The 17,503-nt window shown below is 45.0% G+C and overlaps 1 protein-coding gene across 1 annotated transcript in view; it reads left to right on the plus strand.

Annotated features, from left to right (window-relative positions):
• Nucleotides 1-17,151, plus strand: part of ASTN1 (astrotactin 1) — a 358,930-nt gene extending 341,779 nt beyond the window's left edge. The window contains exons 22-23 of the mRNA XM_005905522.3: nt 5,153-5,336; nt 12,429-17,151. Of these exons, the coding sequence (XP_005905584.2) occupies nt 5,153-5,336; nt 12,429-12,666 (422 nt within the window). The 3' untranslated portion in view covers nt 12,667-17,151. The remainder of the gene's footprint in view (nt 1-5,152; nt 5,337-12,428) is intronic.
• Nucleotides 17,152-17,503: the final 352 nt, after the last annotated feature.

Here is a 17,503-nt window from a genome sequence, read left to right on the forward strand (position 1 = left end):
CCTGGAGAATCCTAGGGATGGCAGAGCCTGGTGGGCTGCCGTCTATGGGGTCGCACAGAGTCGGACAAGAGTGAAGCGACTTAGCAGCAAGAATGCAAAGCAGGGGACCTGGATTTGATCCCTGGGTTGGGAAGATCCCCTGGGGGAGGGCATGGCAACCCACTTCAATATTCTCCAGGTGAGAATATTGACACCAGGACAGAGAAGCCTGGTGGGCTAGTCCATGGGGTCGCAAAGAGTCGGACACGACCGAGTGACTAAACACAGCATGCCAGAATGACAAAGATAAAAAGCCAGTTGGGATTCATGGTCCTCAAATTTTCATGTGAAATTCTATGGTCAATTACATCAGTGCAGGGGCAGACCGGGGTTTTAGGTAGTTCCCCACCAAAACAATGAAACTGATGACTTAGGACCTCCATTCAGGAGACTTTCATCACAGCAGCCAAGGAAGCCATTGCAGAAGGGATAGATGCTTCCCAGGATGCTTATTTCTTAGTAAAAAGAGCAACCACTGCTGGGGGATAAGAAAGCTCCCTCCTGCCCTTGGAGTCACTCCTTTTCATTTAAATAAGACTATTTCCCCCTGCCCCGCTCTTGCCCTGTGTTTCAATCTCTGTCTCATGGCACTGGGAAAAACATGATCAAGTAGAGACCCAGTAACAGTGATTTTTTAAAAATAATATCTAGTATTGTCCAGCTCTCTCCCTCCCTCACTTCCAAACACCATGGGTGATCCACGTATTTCAGATCTGCTGGCCACCATATCTGGGGAGCTTCTGTGCTGGTGTTCCCTCTCCCTGGTCTGCTCTGCCACAGATGTCCCCAGCTCATTCTCTCCCCTTCTCCAAGCCTCAGCTTGATTGTCATCTTTCCAGTGATTCCCTCATATTTAAAATTGCAGTGCCTCATCCAGCACTCCCAGTATTCCTTCTCCTGTTTTACTTTTTAACACACCGTATTTTACTTATATATTATGTCTATTGCTTCACTGAATGCGTCTTACCACCAGACTGTATCCTAAAATGAGAACTTTTATCAAAGTTTCTCCCTTGTGTAGCCCAAGTACATAGAAAAATGTCAAGCATGTGGTAAGCACTCAGTTAAAAATGTTTTAGAATGAATCAATGAGTCAGTAAATGTGTACTTGCTCCTTCCAGACATCATGTAAAAGAAAGGCTTTACATTCATCATCACTTTTAGCCTCACAGTACTCTTGGAAGATATGCATTATTGATCATCAATGAACAAACAAGGAAACTAAAACCCAGAGAGGTTAAGTAACTTGTCCAAGGTCACACAGCCAGTGGAGCCCAACTCCATTCGGTGCTATGGTGCCTGTTCTAAAACCATAACTTTGGGCCTGAGGCCTTTAATCCCAACCCTGTTGATTTATTCTGCTGCCCAGGAGTTCTTAACTCCCTTCTCTCTCTCTTTTTTTTTTCTTTTTTGTGATGAGGCTGCATATGTTGACATGTTGCCATCTCTTCACTGGCATTTTAACTATTCCTGAACACCCTGCATGTCAAGAGAGGAAAGGCCCATATGTATTTTGGATAGCTCAAGACTTCTGGGAAGCTGAAAGCTGGATAAATGATAACCAAAAATACCTTACAGTCTTTAACATTCTTTGAGTTAGTGAATTCCTCAGATGCTTTGAAAACTAATGAAATAATATCCATAAATTCCCTCAGTGGAGCTAGGAAGAGCCAGAAATACTCAGTCTCTAGAAGCCTAGCATGTAGATCTTTCTGAATATAGCATCCCATTTACTGATGTAGGCTTTTAAGCACACCCTGGAGTTAGGTTACCTTGGTTTTAGGAGATTTATCATGAAACCTGGGCCTATCTCACCTGGTCTCGGACACAAATGCTGATGCTAATGGCCTTCTCTAGTTGGATATTACTGTTGTGTTGGGAGAATAGTAAATATGCCGGAAAACACCTTCTCGTCATCACTGTTCCTCAGCAGAATGTCACCACCAGGGCCGGAGCCTGGGATGCTATGTCCCATCACCAGAAATAAGAATAGACTGACATCAGTAAAAGGGAGAAGGAACCCCAGACCTCCCTGTCGGGGCCCTGATCTCATCACATGCGTTTTCCTCTATAGGTCATCCTTCTCTAAGTGTGCACTCCCTGTCTCCCATTGAACACAGCACAGCTCTTAGGATAGTCCCTCTGCTTCTTTCCATCCCTACTGCAGAAATGACAGACTTCCTGCATATTGACTCAACTCTTTCTCATGTAGCATCTATGGGTCAGCCAGGGAAATGTCCTCTGCCAGAAGTAATCACTCCAGAAAACATCCCCCAAGACCCTGCCTCCTGCATGTTAAATTGGTTAAACACTGCCATCCCCTGAACATTGATACAAGAGAGCAATGGGAGATAGATAACATTTTCAACCCTGACTCCAGCCCACACGGGCTATGCAACCTTGGGCAGACAACCTGGCCTCTGTGACTGTCCTCATTTGTAGGACAAGAACATTCATAATCATTGTGCAGTGCTCGTGTGAGGATTAGAATTCATAGGTGTAACGTTCTTGGCAGTCAATAGGCTGTTAACAAATACCAGAGCTGTTTATAATCTATATAATTTTATTTATATTCTTTATATTCTATTAATATATAATAAATAACAGAGATCTTTATAGTCTAAATCACTGTCCACTTTATTTCTTGGTCTTATTTTAACAACCTGATAATTTTAAAGTCCTGAAAATCCAAATGAATTTCTGGACTAAAATTATTTTTATTGCAGCTAAAGATGCTGGTTACAAGGGTTTAACTGCTAATGGGTTGGTATAACCTGGTCTAGAGATACATCACAGAAACCCTCCCCCAAAATAGACTCAAATGACTCCCAAAGTCATGAATTTCACCCATTGAGCTAACATTTTTGAATCTATTACAGTGTCTAGCCTTATTCTGGACTTCCTTGGCGGCTCAGATGGTAAAGTGTCTGTCTACAATGCGGGAGACCAGGGTTCGATCCCTGGTTTGGGAAGATCCGCTAGAGAAGGAAATGGCAATCCACTCCAGTACTATTGCCTGGAAAATCCCATGGACAGAGGAGGCTGGTAGACTACAGTCCATGGGGTTGCAAAGAGTCGGACATGACTGAGCGACTTCACTTACTTACTTAGCCTTATTCTGGCCACTCAGGACACTAAAGAAGTAATATCTGGCTCCTGGACAATGAGCAGGATAGAATAAAAAATGAAATCACTGCAGTGTTTGGGCAGAGGTAAAAATTGTAGTCATTCCAACCCAGGAAACTCACAATGATGGCTCTGTCGTTACCAGCAGCCTTGAATTCATTTGAAATTTTGACAAGGAATCAGGGCCTTTTGGCCAACAGGGAGTCAGGTAGGCAAAGTCTGACTCCGAGGCCTGAAGAGCTTGGCTTCTCCGTCCCCAGATTTATCTCTGGGTCCAAGACAAAGCATTGCTTTCCCAGTAATCAGTTCCCAGCCGTTTAGGAAGGAAGTGTGAACAAATGTCCTTTCTGACAGGTTTAAAGAGAAAGTATTTAATGATAAAGTGCTTTGAGCTCCCCAGGAAAGAATGCCAAGACTACACAAAATCACTGCCACTCTGCCACATCACCAGCTTTGGGCTTATCAATGCATACCCTGGAGGCAGAAATCTAAGGGGTATAAATTAAAGCAAAAGATCACTCGTTTGGAACTGCGGAATGCACTGGATTCAATGTACATGTCAGCACAGATCCAGCACCGCAAGCTTGCCTTCCCAGCTGTCTGGGTGGCCCTAGCAAAGGACCTGCATTCCTGTGGCCACAGGATCAGGTTCCCTTTGGCACTGCAGCTACTCCAGGTCTTCATGTAGCTGGAACCATGACCTGGCCGTGCCTCACTTCATCCCTGAGCCACATGCTGCTCCCCACTGCTCAGGGCTTCCACACTGCTTATGCAGAATCCCATTTGTACCCAAACTATGTGGCCTAGAGGTGCAGGGGAATTAATGTCTCCCAGGGGCAAGTGTGAAAGTCCCGTGGACTGATCCTGGATGGGAGCTGGATGTAAAGTCTTCTTCCTTTCTCCCTGTGGAGGGACTGGTGGGAACCGGGTAGCTTCATACATCCTCTCCTGCAAAACCACCATCAGTTCCTTAGAGCAATTTCTAATATTTTACTCTGCCTCCTTTCTTGCCTCATTTCTCTCTATCCTCCCTTCTGCTTCCCTGGGATTGCATTTGCCAATACAGTATCAATCTATGAGCTTTTGCCTCCGGCTCTGTATTTTTAGGAAACATGGGTGAAGACAAAGAAAATTATCACTGCAGTTCACCTTAGAGTGATTCTGTTTGAAGCCTTTCATTTTATAGACGAGAAAACTGAAACTTGATGGAGCAGAAATAAAGTAAATTACTCAAACCACTTTTCTCCAGGCTTTAGGTTGAGTATTCTTTAAGTATCAAACACACACACATATACACATGCATATATATCCAAATACACACTTATATGCATATATACACATACATGCTTATATTTATAATCATTTATATATATAGACACAAAAGTGATTTATATGTATATAAATATATACATATATATATATATATATATATATATATATATATATATATAGGCTTTCTCAGAGAAGGCGATGGCACCCCACTCCAGTACTCTTGCCTGGAAAATCCCATGGACAGAGGAGCCTGGTAGGCTGCAGTCCATGGGGTCGCTCAAAGTCGGACAGGACTGAGCGACTTCACTTTCACTTTTCACTTTCATGCATTGGAGAAGGAAATGGCAACCCACTCCAGTGTTCTTGCCTGGAGAATCCCAGGGACAGGGGAGCCTGGTGGGCTGCCGTCTATGGAGTCACACAGAGTTGGACACAACTGAAGTGACTTATCAGCAGCAGCAGCAGCATGGGCTTCCTAAGAGATGCTGGTTCAATCCCTCATTCAGAAAGACTCCCCTGGAGAAGGGTGTTGCAGCCCACTCCAGTTTTCTTGCCTGGAGAAGTCCCATGGACAGAGGAGGCTGGCGGGCTACAGTACACAGGGTCACAAAGAGTCAGACACAACTGAAGCAACTTAACGTGCGTGCACACACACACACACACCGACACACACATATATAAAATCTTATTTATGTGCCTTTTCTCCCCTTGTCAGAAATAGCAGACAAGATCTACAATCTCTTCAATGGCTATACCAGTGGGAAGGAGCAGCAGACGGCCTACAACACGCTTCTGGATCTGGGCTCCCCAACTCTCCATCGAGTCCTCTACCACTATAACCAGCATTATGAGAGTTTTGGAGAATTCACCTGGCGGTGTGAGGATGAATTGGGCCCCAGGTAATCAATAAGCTTCATCGTCTCTTTTATAGACCTCAGCTCTTGGAAACGTTGTACCTCTTCCACTATAAGACTGCCTTCATGAATTTGCAGATATCCTGGATGAGCCTAGGTGCCTGGAGAAGTAGGTCCCATGCTTTTAGGCAGCTCAGTTCATACAGATTCGTTATGGATAAGCTGTATTAAGGAGTCAAGTCATGAATGCATTTCCTGAACTCTGAAAAAAACCTTTGCCCTTAAGCTGTTTTACCCATTCTTTATCATGCTGATGCAGCATTCCAAAGGCTAAACTGTAGGAGCCAAAAGCTTAAGTCTTTTGAAAGAAAATTAGAAATTTTATTGAAGGGGTTATCCAAAAAATTCATTGTATATGAACTTTGCAGGTGTTATGTGCATATACAGATTTATTTTTTAAATTAGTTGATCAGTTAATTTTTATTTTTGGCTGCACTGGATCTTCGTTGCTTTGGGAGGGCTTTCTCACGTTGCAGAGAGCAGGGACTGCTCTTCCTCGCAGCGCGCGAGCTTCTCGTTTCGGTGGCTTCTTCTGTGGCGGAGCATGGGCTCTAGGGCATGGGCCTCAGTAGTGGTGGCACAAGGACTTAGTTGCCCTGTGACACATGGGATCTTCCTGGACCAGGGATCCAGCCGGTGCCCCCTGCACTGGCAGGCGGATTCTTAACCACTGGACCACCAGGGTAGTCCGTACAGATATATTTTGAGCTAAATTCTGTTTTCTCTTGAAAGGCAGAGTAGGGATAGCCAATGACCCACCCTGGCATCTAACTTGGCCAAAGTTAGGATAATGTAGTGTTTGTCAAACCACCATGGCCCCGAGGCTACAACTTCCTAAACTTCCTCTGCTTTTAGGTTATATAACTCAGAGATAGGTTATATATACCAAATCAGATTGATTATATTCTTTGCAGCCAGAGATGGAGAAGCTCTATACAGTCAGCAAAGCAAGACCTGGAGCTGACTGTAGCTCAGATCATCGGCTCCTTATTGCAAAATTCAGGCATAAATTGAAGAAAATAGGGAAAACCACTAGGCCATTCAGGCATGACCTAAGTCAGATCCTTTGTGATTTTACAGTAGAGGTGACACATAGATTCAAAGGATTAGAGCTGGTAGACAGAGTGCCTGAAGAACTATGGATGGAGGTTCACAACATTGTATAGGAGGAGGTGACCAAACCCATCTCAAAGAAAAAGAAATGCAAGAAGGCAAAGTGGTGTCTGACGAGGCCTTACAGATAGCTGAGAAAAAGAAGAGAAGGGAAAGGAGAAAGGGAAAGATATACCCACTGAATGCAGAGTTCCAGAGAATAGCAAGTGGAGATAAGAAAGCCTTCTTATGTGAAGAGTGCAAAGAAATGGAGGAATACAGTAGAAAGGGAAAATCTAGAGATCTCTTCTAGAAAATTGGAAATACCAAGGGAACATTTCATGCAAGGATGGGCACAATATAGGACAGAAACAGAAAGGACCTAACAGAAGCAAAAGAGATTAAGAAGAGGTGGCAAGAATATGCAGAAGAACTATTAAAAAAAAAAGGTCTTGGATAATCAAGATAGTATGGTCACTCACCTAGAGCCCGACATCCTGGAATGTGAAGTCAAGTGGGCCTTAGGAAGCATTACTACAAACAAAGCTAGTGGAGGTAATGGAATTCCAGTTGAGCTATTTCAAATCCTGAAAGATGATGCTGTGAAAGTGCTACACTCAATATGCCAGCAAATTTGGAAACTCAACAGTGGCCACAGGAGTGGAAAAGGTCAGTTTTCACTTCAATCCCAAAGAAAGGCAATGCCAAAGAATGCTCAAACTACTGCACAATTGCACTCATCTCACATGCTAGGAAGGTAATTCTCAAAATTCTCCAAGTGAGGCTTCAATAGCCTCACTTCAGCAAACTGAGAACTTCCAGATGTATAATCTGGATTTTAAAAAGGCAGGGGAACCAGAGATCAAATTGCCAACATCTGTTGGATCATAGAAAAAGCAAAGGAATTCCAGGAAAGCATCTCTACTTCTGCTTCACTGACTATGCTAAAGTGTTTGACTATGTGGATCACAACAAATTGGAAAATTCTTAAAGAAACGGGAATGCCAGAGCACCTTACCTGTCTCCTGTGAAACTTTTATGCTGAAGCAACAGTTAGAACTGGACTTGGAACAACAAACTGGTTCCAAATTGGGAAAGGATTACATCAAGGCTGTATATTGTCACCTTGCTTATTTAACTTCTATGCAGAGTACATCATGTGAAATGCCATGCTGAATGACTCACAAGCTGGAACCAAGATTGCTGGAAGAAATATCAACAACCTTAGATACATAGATGATACCACTCTAATAGCAGAAAGCAAAGAGGAACTAAAGAGCCTCGATGAGGATGAAAGAGGAGAGTGAAAAGCCAGCTTAAAACTCAACATTCAAAAAACTAAGATCATGACATCCAGTCCCATCATTTCATGCAAATGGATGGGGATTGTGGAAACAGTGACAGATTTTATTTTCTTGGGCTCCAAAATCACTGTGGATGATGACTCCAGCCATGAAATTAAAAGATGCTTGCTCCTTGAAAGGAAAGCTATGACAAACCTAGATGGCATATTGAAAAGCAGAGATACCACTTTGTTAGCAAAGGTCCATATAGTCAAAGCCATGGTTTTTCCAGTAGTCATGCATGTATGTGAGATTTGGACCATAGTCATGCCTGGATGTGAGAGTTGAGCTGTGACGAAGACTGAGTGCTGAAGAATTAATGCTTCTGAACTGTGGTGCTGGAGAAGACTTTGAGAGACCCTTGGACAGCAAGGAGATCAAACCAGTCAACCCTAAAGGAAATCAACCCCGGATATTTATTGAAGGACTGATGCTGAAGCTCCAATATTTTGGCCACCTGATGCTGACTTATTGGAAAAGACCTTCATGCTGGGATTGAGGGCAGGAGAAGAGGGTGACAGAGGATGAGATGGTTGGATGGCATCACCAACTCAATGGACGTTAATTTGAGCAAACTCCGGGAAATAGTGATGGGCAGGGAAGCCTGGCGTGCTGCAGTCCATGGGGTCGCAAAGAGTTAGACAGAATTTAGCGACTGAACAAAAACAACAACGCAGATAGAGTTCTTGGAAAGAGAGGAATGGGGGGAATGTGTAGAGTCCCCTTTCATCTGTTCCATTCACCATGGCTGTGCACTGCTGCTCTGAGAAGAGATTTCCCTGGCAATAATGGAATTTTCAGATAGACACAGTGAAGAGGCTTTTCGTGTAGAATGTTGGGACTTCTATGTTCCCAAACTATGTAAGAGTTCATAAACGAGCAAAAATAAGGCAAGGAAGGAAAGAAGGAGGGGAGAGAAGAAGGAAGAGAAAGAAAAAGAGGAGAAAATAAATGAAGAAAATCAACATAGTAGTATTCTCTGGCACTCAGAATTCTTGCTGTCCTGCCAATGAGATGAACAAAGGTATCACCCAGAGGTTATCCCAACCATCTGGCCTCTCATCAGACTGAAGGGTGACTTGGCCTCACGGTGCCTCTTGTGACCTGAAATTATAAACTCTCTTAGGAGACCCTCATGTAGGACATCTGTCCTCCACCACCTATTCTCTTACTTTTGAAGGAAGGAGAGAATTTAGGATTATCTTCCTAAAATAAAATGATTTTATGTGTAAGATCAGGAAGAATCTTTTGGCATTCCATAAACTATTTCCTGAAATTTATGACAGTTGATAGTCCTTGGGTAAACAGATGCCATGGCTATGGATGGGATGCAGACAGCACTATATAAGGGCCTTTTAATTTGTTTTGTCTCAGTTTTGGTAAAAAGCAAACCCTGGGTTAGAAAGTAGATACATATTAAGAAATATCTTCCTTGTTCCATACCTTACCCTTACTCCTGCCCTCATTATTACTCATAATGGGTATCATCCCTTCTCTCCAGCTCTGTCCCCCTTTCCCTCTGTGCTCGCTGCTTTCCTTTCGGTTTCCTGCTCCCTGCCTTCTTCTCTCTGACATTTGTGGAGTGTGCATATATGCAGTTCTTTGTCAGGAAACGTAAATGTCACAATTTGAATAGCACTAACCTTGTATGCATCATCTCGATGGAAGGCAGTATGGATTGCTTTTAAAATTTCTCTCTTGTAACTCAAGAGTCAGAAGGAAAATTGGTTAATGAAAGTGAGCAGGGGAAAAAAAAGTAGATCTCACTGTAAAGTAAGGCCTGCTGCTGACTTGACACTCTTCTCAAAACTCTTCCCAGAAGATTCTCTCATGTGTAATATTGGGTTTTCAAGGCTATATATTAGGGGGAAATTGTAGTTTCATTATCCCATGGAAAATAAAATTTTATTTTTCAGTGTTATGGATCCGAGGGAGAACCACAGGAAACAACAAGTCTCTTGCCTTGAGATGCATCAACCCACTTTCGAGTTAGCTGTGAGAATGAATAGAAAAGGGTCGGTGGGTACATGTGTCCTGCAAGCAAGGAGAAAGGATTGGTTCAATCCAATCCGGTTGCATCCAAATTCACGGAGGCCTCCAGATTGAGTTGAGAGTTGAACTATCTTGAGGACAGCATTGGTTGCCTCACTCTTAAGAAAGAAGAAAGCTGCAGGCTCTGAGATAGTCAAGGGCAGACCCAAATTAATTATTTTCTTTTTTTAAGCGAGTGATGATAATAGCCACAAAACTCCATGGGCTAATTGAATCCATTTGTTTGAAAGAATGGCTAGGATGTGTTCCTTTATCCATCTCCTCAAGATGCAGATGCAGAGGCTGCCCTTCGGTCTTCCTTCCCTCGCCCTTCATCCACCTCCCAAGAATGTGTCAGCAGCTAATGACATGCAGCAGGACAGATTAAGAGGAAGGCCACCAAAGACCCTGTTGCTGACGGCTTTTGGAAAGGCTGCTTGGCCAAACGGCAGAGGCTGATGGGCAGAGGAGAGACAATCTGAATAAGATGTGACTTAGTGGGCAGAGTGTTTATTTGATTTTCTCTGACCCACCACTGAAGTGGGAGAAGATGCAGCTGGCCCCTGATGACCTCACACTCCGACGGCCCCTTGACTTTGCTGCCGTAGCTCAATACCTTGCCTCCAACATCATCCCCCCCGCAATCCCTCACTTGCCCTCCTAGGAATGCGGTGAGCTCACCCCTGTTGTGCTCAGAGCCAGGACGGAAGAAGAGGCTTGAAATGAACGTGCTTCTTGTTCTTGAGAGCTCATTCTAAACTCAACGTGTAAACTTCCAGTTTCTGGAGAGAGTTGTGGACTGAATTAGAAAAGAGATGATTCCTCCCATGTAAATACCGCAAGGGGTCCTGCTCCCTGAGCTTTCCAGAACAGATTTTACAGCTTTGCATGGGCTTGTTGGAATAAGAGACTATTCCTTCATGGGTCTCTGGTCACCCGTGGGTTTTGGAAGAAGGGAAAGAACAGAGCTAAATGAAGGGGACCCCATTCCTTCATTTATTCCTAAGTGTTCAGAGTCAAAGCCAGTGTGGGCTGAAAACTGGTTATCAGGGGGTCCTGTCTCTAACATCAGAAGTGGAGGCCAGGGAGAAGCTATACACCGATTAACAAGATCGTGGTGACAGCCAGCTTCCCCGGGCTACATGCAGGATCCCACTCTCTATTCTTAGCCCGGTGGGATCACTCCTTTCTAGCATGTGTGAACCTGGGGAGACCTTGCCGTCCTCTGTCTGGTTCTCTGGTTCTGGTTCTGGTTCTCTGGATCTGCAACAGCTCAGGTGCTATCTCATCACCTCCTTGTCTTCCTGCTCTTTGGATGGGGGCCTCCTGACTTTAGAGGGGGATTACAAAACAGAGCAGGCACTCACCTGGGGATTAATTAGGTGATGTGTGCTACTGAGAGTCTGCATTTTCCCAAAGAATGACCCTGTGTAGTATGCACTGAGGACTTTATTGTTGGCGCCCTTATCACACTATAATTACCTTCAGACAGGCATAATTAGTTACATTTGATATCCCCCGAGTGCAATATATTGGCTGCTTCTACTCAGTTCAGAAATAGCCTTGAAAAGGGAAATATCCAGTCAAACATATTATGTTTGTCATTTAATGATGATAAATTACTGGCTTTAAAGTAAATTGATCTGACTTGCCTTTCAAAACTGACAACTCTATGATTTTAAGAGGGCATGAATTTCTAAAGTATTAGTCATTTTTTCTTATTTGTCCTCATTGCGTTTTGTTTCTTTGTTTCATCTCGGTGCCCTACTTTGCTCACCCGGCCTTATTAATTAATTATTTCACTCATTCATTTTTCCCTTATGTTTTTTTTATTGGAGGATAATTGCTTTACAATATCGTGTTGGCGTCTGCCATACATCAACATGAGTCAGCCACAGGTATACATATGTCCCCTCCCTCCTGAACCCGCCCTCCCATTTCCCACCCCATCCCACCCCTCTAGGGCATCATTCCACAGAGCACTGGGTTGAGCTCCCTGTGTCACACAGCAATTCCCACTTGCTATCTATTTTCCATATGGTAATGTATGTTTCCACGCTACTCTCCCCATTCGTCCCACCGTCTCCTCCCACCCCCACTCCCGTGTCTATAAATGTGTTTTCTAGGTCTGTGTCTCCATTGCTGCCTTGCAAATAGGTTCATCAGTATCATCTTTCTAGATTCCATAAGTAAGCATGCATTAATATACAGTATTTGTCTTTCTCTTTCTGACTTGCTTCACTCTGTGTCATAGGCTCTAGGTTCATCCACATCATTAGGACTGACTGGAATGCATTCTTTTTTATAGCTGAGTAATATTTCATTGTGTATAAATACCACAATGTATGTATCCACTCATCTGTGGATGGACATTTAGGTCGTGTCTGTGTCCTAGCTACTGTAAAAGGTGCTGCTGCGAACATTCACTCATTCTTGATGAGCATTTATGGAAGTTCCCCCCACCGGCCCGCCCCTGTTTCTAAGCATTAAACATGGAACAGTAAGCAAAACAGACTGGGCTCTGCCCTCTTGGAGCTTACAATTTCACACTATTTGTCCTTGCTGTCTTCTTGTCTTTCTAACTTAAGCATCCTCTGTGCTTGCTCCATAGGAAAGCTGGCCTCATCCTTTCTCAGCTTGGAGATCTCAGCGGTTGGTGCAATGGACTCCTCCAGGAACCCAAGATAGGCTTGCGACGCAGCTCCCTCAAGTATCTGGGCTGCCGCTACAGCGAGATCAAGCCCTATGGACTTGACTGGTCAGAGCTCAGCCGGGACCTCAGGAAGACGTGCGAGGAGCAGACCCTGAGTATCCCCTACAATGATTACGGGGACAGCAAAGACATCTAGTGCGATGATGCCAGAGAGTGGCTGCCGAAAGGAAGCAGGAGAGAGGAGGGGAATGTCTGGGTTGGCGTGCGGATTTTTAATATTTTTTAATGGAACATTCAAACCTCCACAAGCAACATCTAAACCGGGGAGAAGGTGACCCTTGCTCCCTGCGGAACTTCTTTGGTATCATGTTCTCCATCTGCGTGGTCAGTAAGCCTGCTACCCAGGGCTTCATAAATTTCTCTTTAGGGGGTTACTTTGGGGCTTGTTTTGCAGTTAGTTTGTTTTGTTCATTTTTTGTCCAAGAGGTTCATCAGAATGCTCGAGTTCTGCCATGCTTCTCGTGAAAGGGCCACTTGGTTGGTGCACCTGTGCTGAATTCCTAAGTCCCGTGCAACTAGGGACAGAGATGAGGCCAGAAAGTTGTCAGAACAGCCTCAGGCCGTACTCTCACATGTCCTCCAGAAACTCTCATGCTGGGAACCTAATCTCTGCTCACAGAGAACGACAAGAAAGCTGGGAAGGTGGCTGCTCTGTGGGTCTTGTGATTGCTCCCCAGGCCTTCCGATTGCTCTCTTCACACCTCACAGGTGAGCTCAGCCTCCAAAAGCCTCCTGGCTTTTTGGGTCCTCCCTTATTTTAAGGAGATCAAACCAGTCAATCCTAAAGGAAATCAATCCTGAATATTCATTGGAAGGACTGATGCTGAAGCTCCAATACTTTGGCCACCTGATGCAAAGAGCCAACTCATTGGAAAAGACCCTGGTGGTAGGAAACATTGAAGCAGGAGGAGAAGACAACAGAGGATGCGATGGTTGGATGGTGTCACCGACTCAATGGACATGAGTTTGAGCAGACTTCTGGAGATGGTAAAGGATAGGGAAGCCTGGTGTGCTGCAGTCCATGGGGTCGCAAAGAGTCAGACAGGACTGAGCTACTGAACAATAACAATCTTTTAAGACAGGACTGAAATTAAATCTCCTTCCAGAAGAACTCTGCCCTTTCCTCCTCCAAACAATATGATCTTTAAGAGGCAACATAATGTACCCGTGGAGCAGTCTACCTGGGAGTCTAGTTAACAGTCCACATTCTGTGGACTGTATAGTTTCTTCTTTTAAAAACTCCAGCACCTCCAGGGTGAGCTTCTCCAGACCAGCAGTACATATCACACACCTGGAATCTGTGGTCTCCACAGCCTTTATCCTGCACAGACCAGTCCTGGCTGATGCCTGCTTTGGTCAGGTGGGCTCCAGACCTCCATGGCAGTGTTGTAATGAACTGAAGTTATTACCCCTCAGAAAACCCTTCCATCCACTCCCCCACACCCCCTTTGCCAGATTTCCTTAATTATGTTGCTAGTTTTGCAAATCATTTCTCTGGATGAGAATTCCACCATTTTAACCCCCTTCTAGTTGCAGAAGCGTTAGCAGTGCTGTGTAGGTGAGCTCCCCTGACTGCAGGTAAAGATCGGGTCATTGTTTCTGCTCGGTTCCCTGAGCATTAGCACTGGCATGAATAGGTGCCCAACCAGAGGGAAACCTAGCCCCTCAGAAAGAGCTCTGCAGGGTCCTGTGGACCAGTAACGGCCTTAACTGTCCCCACACACGCACCTCAGAGGCCTGAACACATGCTTTCAGCCAACCTGCCTTTGACCAGGACTCTGCACTTAGAAACACAAGGGAAGTAGACAAGAATCTTTAAAGCCCATTGTTGAACCCTATTGATGTTTTTCTAAGTGGTTAGAATGACATGCGTGCTAAGTTGGTTCAGTCATGTCTTACTGTTTGTGATTCCATGGACTGTAGCCTGCCAGGCTCCTCTGTCCTTGGGATTTTCCAGGCAAGAATACTGGAGTGGATTGTCATGCCCTCCTCCAAGGGATCGTCCTGACCCAGGGATGGAATTGGCATCTCTATGTCTCCTGCATTGGCAGGTGGGTCTAGTGCCACCTGGGAAGCCCGGTTAGAATGACAGAGCTCATTTATTGAGTGCTTACTGTGTGCCAGACACTGCTCTAAGCACTTTACTGACAGCGGATTCTCACAGCTACTCTTTCTTACCTGCCTGAGGTACAGTATGAATTCAGGCTCCGGACTCCAGAGCACAGGATTGTAAGCCCTCACCCTCCTCAGCACTGCCTTCAGTATTGCCCGGGCCCCGCTCTCCTTGGCCCCTGCCTCCTTGGCACAGATGTGCCCGCAGTGTGGTGCAGTGGGAGGGGACACGGCACCCTCGCCCTGCAGCTGGGTGCCCTTTGGGACCTCAGGGCGGGTCACAAGTCTTCCTCGCTGGTGCCTGGGAGTGAGCCTGTGACCTCACGCCCCTCTCTTTCCACAGAAAGATGGAAAGGTTTTATATCAAGCTCTGGAATGCACCTCCAGAGCAAGGGTTGGCAGAAAACCCCAAGACACCCCTCAAGTGAAACGCCTCAAGGGTCAGTGTCTCACCTTGACCAGACAGGAAGGGGTATAGGCAGCAGAGGGGGGACCCCAGCCAATGGGGTGGGGCCTGGGAAGGCCTGGTTTTGCCCCTGCTGCCATGTCTCGGTCCTTTATTCAAGTCTGCGCAGAAAACACAGGGGTTCCGCACAGCCAACGAGAGGACGTCCGGGCTGCTGCTATCTTGGGCTGGGGCAGGGCCAGGCAGTGGCATCAGGACCACCATTCCTTGTTCCTGCCCCTCCTTGTGTGTTACTGAAATGAAGCAGGCTCACACTTTCCTCCTTCTTCCTGGCCCCCCCAACAAGGTCCCTCCTTATCTTTGTCTGCTTCTCCTGCCTACGACCCTCCCCAACCCCTTCCTCTGCCTCTGCGAGCCCTTCCTCCTTCAATGTCCCCTGTGCCCTACACACACACGCACACACACACACGACACAGTATATATGTATACACAACACACACGCACACACACGCACGACACAGTATATATGTATATATATATACACACAACACACACGCACACACACACGACACAGTATATATATATACACAACACACATGCACACACACACACGACACACATTATATACACACGCACGCACACACACACACGACACAGTATATATATATACACAACACACACGCACACACACACACGACACACATTATATACACACACACACACACGACACAGTATATATGTATATATATATACACACAACACGCACGCACACACACACGACACAGTATATATATATATATATACACACACACAACACACACACGCACACATAACACACACTCTACACATTATATACACACACTGCACACACATTGTACACACTCCACACAGTACACACACACCACACACTCTCAACAGAGACTGTTTACACACACACACACACACAAAGTGTGCACATACTGCAGACACACTCTCCAAACTCTACACAGTATATACACACACACACATGCACACACCACACACAACACAGTGTTTACACACACGCAGACACACTGCATGCATTATAAACTCTTCACAGTGTACACACACTACATGCACAGCACAGTGCAGACTGCATCCACATTGTACACACTCTACACACACATGCTATCCACACACTGTGTACACTGTACATATGTACCTTCTACACACACACTGTAGATTACACACACTATTTACACACTACACAAATACAAGCAATAGGTACACACAGCCCCTGTGCACACACACTATATATACACACTACACATAGGCACTCACACTGTATACACACACACTGCATACCCACTGTACATACACAACACACACTACAGAGAATACACACACTGCATATACTTTCTACAGACATACTGTATATATATACAGTATACACACACTATTCATGCACTACAGAAACACGCAGCATATACACAAACTGTATACACTGTACACACGGCCCCTATGCCTGGGTCCCATTTACTTTCAGTTAAGATAAGATCAGTATGAATGGAGCGGGACAGCGTGTGAGGTTCCCCCGAGGATTTCACTGGAGGATTTTGCTCGAGGAAGGCCCCTGCAGTCACAGTCCGAAACACTGCCCAGTGGGAGGAACCCATTCTGACTAGAAAGGTAATGGATGGGGCCAGTATTAAACCTCAACTTTCCAAGCTGCCAAACAGGTCTTTAGGGAGTCACTTATACCCAGCAACACGCTGCCAGCCCCAGCTCCCACGAGACCCCCCGGGGGTTCCTCCTGAATGGACACGGCCCACGGTAATGGCATTAGACCTTTAACTAAGTGTGCAATCGTTTTCCATGGAGCTTGCTCCATTCATTCTTTTTAGTTCATCGTACTTCTTGATATTTGAAAATGTTCTGTTAAAAAAACTGAGTGTGGAAAAAAACCACTTTCCTACTATAGAAGGAAGGGAGATACAGTGTGACCAACTCCAGGTATAGCAGTGTTGTTTAAGAGAGAGTCACTGTACGATTATACAAATGGGATAACCAACTAAATAATAAACTAAGCTATTAGTAAGTGTCGGATGTGTGGGTGTTACCTGTGTCTTTCAATAATCAGGCTAATCTGATCGGACCAACTGAGGAATTTTAATATTAAAGCTTTAAATGTCATACTTTAGATTCTACATGTGTGCGTGCTAAGTCGCTCAGTCATGTCCAACTCTTTGGGACCCTATGGACTGCAGCCTGCCAGGCTCTTCTGTCCATGGGATTTTCCTAGCAAGAATACTGAGTGGGTTGCCATGCCCTCCTCCAGGGGATCTTTCCAACTCAGGGATTGAACCTGTATTTCTAACCTCTCCTGCATTGGTGACTAGGTTCTTTACCACTAGAGCCACCTGGGAAGCCTTTAGATACTATATACATAAGCGTTATAGCCCATCAACCTAAATAGGAAAAAAGTTAAACCTTCATA

This window comes from Bos mutus, chromosome 16 (genome assembly GCF_027580195.1).
Source record: "Bos mutus isolate GX-2022 chromosome 16, NWIPB_WYAK_1.1, whole genome shotgun sequence".
Taxonomy (NCBI): Eukaryota; Metazoa; Chordata; class Mammalia; order Artiodactyla; family Bovidae; genus Bos; species Bos mutus.